Source organism: Akebia trifoliata, chromosome 8, assembly GCF_017979445.1.
Source record: "Akebia trifoliata isolate Shusen 1 chromosome 8, ASM1797944v1, whole genome shotgun sequence".
In the NCBI taxonomy this organism is placed as follows: Eukaryota; Viridiplantae; Streptophyta; class Magnoliopsida; order Ranunculales; family Lardizabalaceae; genus Akebia; species Akebia trifoliata.
In genome coordinates this window covers 47,508,410-47,518,033 of record NC_141382.1, presented here as the reverse complement: position 1 = coordinate 47,518,033, position 9,624 = coordinate 47,508,410, and the positions used below count along the sequence as shown (strand labels likewise).

Genomic DNA, 9,624 nt, shown 5'->3' with positions numbered 1-9,624 from the left:
CAAAGGACACCATGTTTGACATTGGGCTGATGTGGAGGTGTACACGCAACCATAGATTTTTTTTCTCAAGATACAAGTGAAAAACATCAATGTTTTTGTGTGTATTTCCACGTTAACTTAGCGTCGAGTACAGTGTCCTACACAATCACTCTAGGACAATTCTATTTTTTATTTTGAATTAAAACCAACACTTTTATAAGCATTCCAAAATTTTGTAGAACTTCAGATATCTAAACCTTTTGAATTAAAAACCCTTTGTTTTTTTCATAATGAGTTTCAAAAACAAAAGTTTCAAAATTATTCATCAAATATTAAGGCCTTATCCATGTCGTCAAGGGCCGTCCAATACAATGACTATGTTTTTGCAGCAAAACTCATGTCAGCACCATTAAAGTGATGTCAATAAGTTGTTATTAACACCATTAAAGTGACTTCAACAAGGTGTTATTGACATGGTTATGCCCATGTTGAGAGGGTTCATCCAACACAACGATGATTTTTTTAAGTAAAATCTATGTCAGCAGGACCTTGTCGAGATGGATAAGTTTATGTTAATTGCCTAATGTCAACATGATTTATATTTTTTAAAGAAAATATTATTTCAATACGTGCCTACTGGTTGACAATGCTCTCATCCATTTTTTTTTTTTTTTTTCTGACTATGCAAACAAGAGATTAGTGGTTAATGGAGGTGAAGATGGGGTCAATGGGATTATCAAACATCCGTGTTCTCTTCATCCATGTCCTGTAATCTTAATTTTGGCACATTTGAAAAAGTTCCTTCTAACAGTTTCAAGACTTTGAATCTAAACATGTTGTATCAAGTAAACATGGAATAAAAAAAACCTAGGTAGAGTGCATGGAGTACCCAGAGTAATTCATTGTAAGGGGGAGAGGCTGGAGATGTTTCAAGTGTTACAACTTCAAAATAAATAAATAAACTTGAAAGATCGGGAGCGCCTAGAACCTTGAATAATGGGAGTAAAAATGTGGATTATACATAGGACTTCATATTATGTTTTGAATGATATCAACTCACTCAACAAATCGTAGTATAGATTTTGCTGATGGAAATATTTGCCTTACCCAGTCAAATAGGAAAAAGGAATAGCTGGCTTCAGTGTGTACAAATACCCCGATGGATCTGATTTCAAGCTTGGGAGCTTAGTAATCAAGTTCACATTTGGCCATTAATTGGCAGGATTGTCTGTTAAGCTTGATTTGGATAGATCTGTTACAGTTTCAGTTAAAATTCAAAGATTAAACAAATGAAGGTTTTGGATTTCTTCCAAAAAGGGGGAAAAAAAAGACCCCATTAACTTCAACATCGTTAAAAATCTTATCTTGTTCTTGAGATTTGAAGGTCGAAGAAAATAGGACATTGAGGTTGAAAGGGGGATGGATGATTAATTAGCAAAATTCATTATTCGAAGAATTTATACAAATTCTCAACAAAAAACAAAAAAAAAAAAAGTAAAACACAGCTACTTGACAAAATGAAAAGAAATTAAAAAAAAAAAAATTTGCCAGTAACTTAAATCTATCTTTTTTTCCTTCTTGTAGATAACATACAAGGGTTTATAGGGACACTGGTGCCTAGAGTTTGTAATCTGGATTGTCCCTGAGTCCAAGCTTATCGAGAACAAAGCAGTAAGAATCCCAGTCGGTTCTTCGGAGATATTTGAGAAGCTTCTTCCTCCTTTGGACCATTGCTATAAGACCCTTTCGAGAATGCTTATCCTGCATCATATCGGTAAAATTACAATTCCTTAAATTACAATTCCTTGAGTAACACTGTGGTTATGGAAGATTGTCCTAAAACTTTATCAACAAAAATCATGACTAATGATTGATAGAACTGCTATTTTGCCTAACGTGGAAGGATTTCATAATGATAAAAACAACATAACCCAATCAGCTTATAGGGCAATAAGAAAGCCCTTTGGAGATTGTACTAAATTCCAGCATCGTCATTATCATCAGAGCCTTATCCCTAAAATTTGGAGTCAGCTGAGTGAACCTTGCTCCTCCATTCAGTTCTGTCTAAACCCATGTCTACTACTAATTCAAGTGTGTTTTGTATCCATTGTAACTGAAAGGACATATTACTAGGATTTCCATTTTATATATATTTTCATATTTTTCTGTGCAAAAGAAATGAAAGTAATCAATACTTCAATTAATACATTTGTGGGAAATATGGCACATAATGAGGAACCCACATACACAATTTTCAGTAGTTGGTAGTAAGTACAAATGAACTCCAATGGGTTAACTACATGATAATAAAAATCTATATCTTACCCTAACAAATTGAGATGTTCAAAGATTTAACACCATTTCTTTCAAGCTTTGTAATCACTATATAGAAAGGATAATACTCACACTATAGTAAGTCTTGTGCAGTTATATGAATAGTTTTTTTTAATAGACGTAAAGATTTATTCAATGCAAAATAAATACGAAATATAGCTAAGGCTCTCAAAGATCCTGAAATACTTTGGACCAACTATTCTGAAGTTTTTTTTTTTTTTTTAAGGATTATGAAGCTTGAAAAAAACTAACGATCACAAGGGCAAAAAGTTAAATAATTATAACAAAAACAAAGCATTGAAAAAATCTAAAGGAAATTATGGTCTGAAGGTCACCTTTTTATGCAAAACTGATGATAAATGCTTGATTTTGGTCGTGAGTTGTGCCACTGCAAAACAATGAGAGATCAGACACAAATTATTTAGAATACAAGTAAGAAAAATAAAAGGCAGAGAGGTGATATTGGAAAAGGGGAAAAAATCAGGCACTCAAGTCTTTGAATATCAATGGATGTTATTGGGGCCAACATCACGAATCATATTCCTTCATTCAACTCTATCTTGGGCCAAAACCTCAGGCAAAGCATCTACATCATATTGTTTCTTACTACCTCCATCCAAGTCAATTTTTACCCCTTTTAGATCCTTCAAACTATGACAGCTCTTCTTTGTACATTTCCAGGCCATCTTGAGCCGCTTTCCTTTATTTTGACTCCTATTGGATATATTCCTAGATGTCCCTGGATGCTCTTTTTTTTTTTAACTTCCTAGACTTACTATTCACCCATCACCACATCTACATCTCTGTTATGTGAATTCTATGCACATGGGTATGATGGAATCTTTGGGTTTGTTGTGCTTTTAAAGGTATAAGAAGGTTTTATTGATGCAATATTGGGAAACCTGAATCAAGTTTTAGCAAATTGGATATATTGGTCTACATGTTATATGCTTCCATTTGCAAAGATTTATGAGTATGCCATCTGTGTAGCTTACCAAATTGTGTAATTTTCATTTGAGGTTGTTTTAAGAGATTTTTGGGTGAGAAAACCCAGAAATTTTGTTAGTAAGTTACTTATTAGTGGAGAATTTAATGTGAATTGGCACTGTGATCTCCCTTTGTGCCTTTATGGAGTTAAAATTTCATTATTGTTGTTTCTAAGCAGTTTCGATGATGTATATTTTTGAAGGGCAACACTTGCTGGGGAATCTAATGGGAAGTTCAGCTAGGTAGTCCTAAGAAGAAGTCAATTTATTACTTTAGTTGCTACTCTATCTTTTTCTAGAGCAAATTTCAACCTACTTTCTTACTTTTTTTTTAGCCATTTTAGTTTGAATGGAGATTGGACATTGAAATTGACACTTCCCCTTTGAATTCAATCTATTAAAAGGCTGTAGGCTGATAATATTGTTGGCCTATAAAAAAAATTCAACTATTAGATAATGATGTTTCTTCACAATTTCACATTAAATAAGAAACAATGCTTTATGAGTGATCACTGAATCTTTGCAAGAATCATTCATATTCGTACTTGGAGACAATTTACAGTAACATATTCGTTTAGTTATACAACCCACCTATGTAGTGTACCCTTTGCCCTACATTGCAAATCACTTCTAGTCTATCAAGTGCAAAACCATAACCTATTTTCTATTTTCTTTAATAACCTTATGAACCTTGTTGCTCCACTGCCAAGTTTCTTTTTGTGATTTGACTTTTCCCTTAAGATTCCCCAAGAACTTCTTTTGCCGCTCTTCTAATGAAATCAATATTTCATATCAAATCCTTATAAATTCTCTCTAAATTCCCTTTTTCCTTCCTCAAACAACTTTTCCCTAATAGACACTATGTTTATCCTTTTCAAGCCACCCCAAACAATTTTTGGCATCATTATTTTTTGTTCTCTTTTACCTCTTAATGCAAACATCCATAACCACAAATAAAAAAGTGTCAATTGTGTACAGTACAATTATATAATACATACCGACAATTTATTCAACCTACAAAATTTTGCAGTAGTAACTTGGAGAATACAAGTGTCATGTCCCCAAAGTGCCAACAAATAAGCCGACGCATTGTTTCAATGAGGGTGCTTTAAAATTTTGATATGTAATAACCCTGTCTATTCCTTTCTTTGATACAGTTTAGTGTCTCATGGTTACTGATGAAAAATGAAGTCATAAATGAAACGGTGTAAGAAACTCTTGAACAGAGTCGGATCCTTTTTCATTAAATAACTGGGGGGGAAAAGAAAGAAAGACATTGCAATAGAGTTGCCGATACTCACTGCAGGTAAAACACTTTCTTATCATGCAGAACTCACATCTCTTGAGTCCTCTATTTTTTTCCTTCTCCACTAAAAATAATGGGAAAAAAACTGAAGTAGTCCAGTGGTCTGCGTAGAACACAAGTTCCACAGCCCTAAAAACACCCATATAGTCACATTAATCGAATCTTCATCAATAGAAGAAAAGAAAAGGAGTTCAAGAAGATGTTTATGCATTCTGAAAAGTTAGTTCCTGCTTTGTCAGACACCCAAAAATGACTTGAATATGTCAACTTACCCTTCCACAACTGTCCCCAGTCAATCCTCTAACCCTGATGGTTCCAGACAACCAATAGAGATCCTGAAAAGGTATACTTTAAGCACACCAAGACTGTCTTAAAAAAAAAAAATGAAAGGTATAATATATTGATAAAGAAGGCAAAAGAGGTACAAGGAGGCCGAGAAGGCCTTCCGGACAACAACACAGAAAGGAAAAACGAAATTAGAACGTCAATAATCACAAAGAGAGTGCCATCTAAATACAAAGTCATCAAAAGTAGTCCCCGCGAACTCTATATCCTGCTTAGACCACATGTATAAACACCCCAGGATCTCCAAGTAACCTGCATGGACGCTACTAGTCTTATTGTTAAACACTCTGTTATTTCTCTCTTTCCAGACCCCCCAAGCAATAGCCGCAGGAAGCATAGTCCACAGTACCCGTTTTTTGGATTGGAAAGCATTACTGGTCCATTCTACCAACAACGCGGAAAACTTACGAGGAAGAACCCAGTTTATATGGAACAGATCAAGGAAAATAGACCATATATTATACGAGAATGGGCAATGGATTAAAATATGATCAACGGATTCCCCATCTCTCAAGCAAAGGGGACAGCAATTGGGATGATCCACCCCCGCACAATCAAATTATCCAACGTAAGAATCCTATCAAGAGAAACTAACCAAACAAAAAATATTGTCTTACAGTAAGTCCTTGAGAATCAACCCTAAAGAATCACCCAATTTTCCTTTTTTAACCACCCCAAGTACTGTATTGGGACTTGTCAGGCATTCTCTTATTAATAGGTACCTCTATTTCTCGATTGAAATATTTTGCTCTTTGTGCGATAAGTATATTTGTTCAATTTTCTTAACTTTATTTTAAAAAATAGTAAAAATGAATGCTTAGGTGAAAATTGCCAATCTTTTCAGTGCAGCACAACTGCCTCCTTCCAGAAAAATTTATCGGTTTAGAGGTGATTAAAAAAATCATAATACTTATCATAAAAAAATCATAATAGGTGCCAGACTGTCAGTAGTGAGGAAGCATCCATCACCTTTGGCTCAGCAGGGTCAGGGAATGTAATGACCCTGTCACAGACATGTAGAGAACTAGAGATTTTCTAGGGGCTACAATCCCCCTGATATCAACAGATATGTGGGAAGTCCCTATGTTGGATGGACACCGTTTCTGGTGGTGCTCTGGTGGTGCTCTGAGTTAGGATCGAGGAGATATATTCTCCCTGGCTCTTTCATATTCATCGGCCCAAGTTTTTCATAGTTGGTCCGGTTAATTTTTGAAACCAATGAATTTGCAAATACCTGGGCAGATTCTTAAAAGTTTTTCTTATAGGTTCAAGTGACTTTAAAAAAAGTTGGGCCTTAACCATCCAAACTTAGTTACTCCCTCTTTTATTGGATAAGTTTCATATACATAATACTTAGCACTTAGTATCCTGAGGAGCACAGTTAGAAACACAAATCATGTTAAACTCCTTGATGATCTTAAATGTTTCAATTATTACTAGAAAAACAGTGGATACGTGAACATGTATGGTATAAACCTCAATATACAAGATAACATCAATCATATCCATGCAAAAGCATACAAATGGCCACAAAAATCAGACGGAAGTGGAAAATAATCTGGTTTCATTTTTCTAGGACAGGTTACTTACTCGAGCCTAGAAAAATAAGATATATAAATCAATCCTCCTTAATAAAATAAATAAATAAAGTTTCTTCTGTTTGCTACTTGTTGGGGCTTATGGTTGGAGAGGAATGGGAGAATTTTTAGGGGGGGGTTGTATACACAACTCAGGAGATCGTTCTTAATATTTTCAGCCTCTTATTCGTTTCGAGTAAATTATGTCCTGAGCTCAAGGGTGTCTTCTTCGAAGACTTCGTTTTCCGTTGGGAGACTTGGTGTGCTAGTTAGGGGCTTTTGTTTTCTTGGTTGGTCATCTCAACCATCTTGTATGTTCTTTTCGTTTCAACAAATTTATACTTATCAAAAATAAATAAATAGATAATGTAATATAAACGCCTTTACCTTGAACACGTGAAGATCCACAATCCGATTCTGACATTTTAAACTCATCTCTAACCTTTTTGAGCTCCAATTTTAGCTTCTCTTCAGATGACATGTTATCTGGGTGGAAATACTGCATTATATTTATAAACATTATAGATTCAAGCCACATAATTGCATCATAAACATTCTAAAATGTTGAATAAAATCCAAGTACTTCATTATTGGTAAGAAAACTACAAACACAACAAAATATGCATTAACTTCTAAAACTCTTGTGATCTATCCTTCAGAAATCAGTATGAATTCAAAAATGGATAAGAGACAAAAGATGAATCTAACAGGAACCCTTTCTGCTAACAATTTGTAGCTAAATAATTCATTTCCAACAAATCATTGCCTTCAAAGATTTTACAATTAAAAAGAATGTGCATAACAATAGAAGTTTCTTCCAAAACCAGTGGCTTTTAGCAATAAATTGACAATCACTTGCCTTTTCAACTAGATGGTCCTTTGGAGTTCCATGCATGAAGGATGGGGTTCCTCTTAGATGACCCAAGATATCGAGCCTCTGCACTGTTCACAAGAAATTTATCATAAACACAAGTATGAAACATGACACAGACACACACACACACACACACAAAAATCTGGAATGATGACCATTTCCAAACATCTACTCCTTGAGCTTGGAGGGATAAATATGACAAGAAATTAATATTAATGGGAGTCTTGAGTTGTGTGAGGAAATGTACGGCTGAACACAATTGGCAAAAAATTACTGCTACAAAACTTGTAGTATTTTGGAGGCTACAAGGAAATAAGGGTTCCAAACTGGTATGTTGAAGAACATGTATGCTGGAGTTGTAACTAATGTTAGAAAAGTCAGTGGTGAGACAAGGGAGTCTCCTGTTACAATAGGTTTGTATCAAGACACTAAAATATATTTTTGCACTAGTTAGATGGACTGACTCCTCGTATTGGAGGATAGATCAGTATATGTTATTTGCAGATGATTGGTAGATAAAGCTAGAAAAGAGAAACGTCAAAACTAAAGCTCTGGAGGGATATATTAAAAACTAAAGGTTTTAATATATAAATGTATGAAGCGCAACTTGAGTTAAAATATTTCATGGGATAAAAATACTAGTAAAGATTGACAGACAAGTAATACCTTAAAGGGTCAACTTTCTTTATATAGCTTCAGTTATACATAAAGATGGAGAAATTGGTGAAAATGTAAACCACAGAATTAGTGTTGTGTAGGTAAAAAGGGAGGAAATAAACATATATGAGAACTAATTAACCAACAAATAAACCCTACCATCAATTTCATTAGTTACAAACTTATAATAATTACTAACCAATCAAGATAATGACTTACACGAGGATTTTTTTGTTTTGTCATCGGTCGTTATCTTTAACTTCACCAAGCTTTCCCTCAGGTCCTTAAATGAAACTCCCCCAATCCTCGAATCGAGCTCCTTCTCCTCAATTTCTCTCAGCTTCTTGAGCCTCTCATTCAATTCCCCCACAGAAAAACGAGTCTTACCTCCCTTACCGACCTTGGGTCGAAGCTTCCGTAGCTTTTCTCCCAACTCAGTGTAACTATACATCTTCACAAACTCTGTCTTCATATCCTGAGACTCCCCTTCTTTCTTCGACCCCAATTCCTTCGCAAACACTGATTGAGGCAACGTTTCCGTTCCTCCGAATGTCAAAGAAGGATTCAAGGCCCGATCTTCAGATGTCAATTTTAAGCTTTCTTTGAATGCTTGAAGAGAGTATCCCTCAAGTGCATTGCTGCGCTCTCTATCAACTTGTGTTTTGAATCGATCATTCGAAGTCTGGTTTGTGTTGGTTCGAAGCTGTCGTAAGCTCTCACGGATTGCATCAAAGGACAGTTTCCCGCTTTTGTTGGTTCCGACTGTATTGTTCCCTTTTTCGCTCTTTTCGATCACATTTCTCTTGTAAAGCTCTTGAAATGAGACAGTTTGAGTTTGTGAAAATGAAGATGAAGAAGGCGAAGATTTCTCAACTGGAGGAGATGCAGAAGATTTGCGACGAAATTCAGCGAGGTTTTTGCGGATTTCTTCTAGGGAAGCAACCTTTGGAGGATTTTGGGAGGAGAACGAAGAAGATTCCATGGGAGTAGAGGGAGGGGTCTTTCGAGGTGGAGGAGAAGATTGTTTGAGACTCGCTTTAACGTCACTGAAATACGAAGAAATCGAAGAAGGAGATTTAGATTCATCCTTGTCTTCCCCATTATTAGAATCTGAAGAAGATGAGAAGAGTTGAACAAATCTAGGGTTTCGAATGTCCCTAGATTTGGATCTCAGTTGCAGAGCCACTGCCGCCATGGGCGAAATATTTTCGAACCCTAGTTTTTGAAGCTCACGTGGTAATGTTAGGATTTAGGAAAACGAGTTTGATGCAAACTCTTCGCGTCGTAAAAATATGTAAATCCCCCATAGATGGACACGTCGTTAAAGACACTCCAAGAAAAAAATTTAAAGTAAAAAAAAATATGATTTGCTATACTCATTAACATAAGAAAGTGATGTTTGATCCCTAGAAAAAATTGATTATTTATAAAAATAATGATTAAAGATGAATCACCAACATTATGAAATCTAAAAGTGTAAGAGTTCCCTAGCCTTACTAAGTTAGTAAGGATCTCACCCTTACTGAGGGTCACCCTTAGAGGATGAAATTCTATGAATTTAAAAAT

General features: G+C 35.2%; 1 protein-coding gene across 1 annotated transcript; it reads right to left on the bottom strand.

The window, feature by feature from the left end:
• Nucleotides 1-1,381: 1,381 nt before the first annotated feature.
• Nucleotides 1,382-9,312, bottom strand: LOC147397316 (uncharacterized). The gene is made up of 5 exons (XM_086452872.1): nucleotides 8,278-9,312; nucleotides 7,387-7,469; nucleotides 6,915-7,026; nucleotides 2,649-2,701; nucleotides 1,382-1,740 (listed from the first exon to the last, which is right to left on the bottom strand). The coding sequence occupies exons 1-5, from the start codon at nucleotides 9,251-9,253 to the stop codon at nucleotides 1,597-1,599; spliced, it is 1,368 nt and encodes a 455-aa protein (XP_086308998.1). The 5' UTR covers nucleotides 9,254-9,312; the 3' UTR covers nucleotides 1,382-1,596.
• Between the last annotated feature and the right edge of the window lie 312 nt (nucleotides 9,313-9,624).

Bases quoted from the DNA above. Each gene is read 5' to 3' on its own strand.
- LOC147397316 (XM_086452872.1), bottom strand. From the start codon at position 9,253: ATGGCGGCAGTGGCTCTGCAACTGAGATCCAAATCTAGGGACATTCGA. The intron at 2,702-6,914 runs GTAAAGGCGTTT...ATTGTTTTGCAG, and splicing joins TGGATCTTCACGTGTTCAAG to TGGCACAACTCACGACCAAA. The intron at 1,741-2,648 runs GTGACCTTCAGA...GATATGATGCAG, and splicing joins CATCAGTTTTGCATAAAAAG to GATAAGCATTCTCGAAAGGG.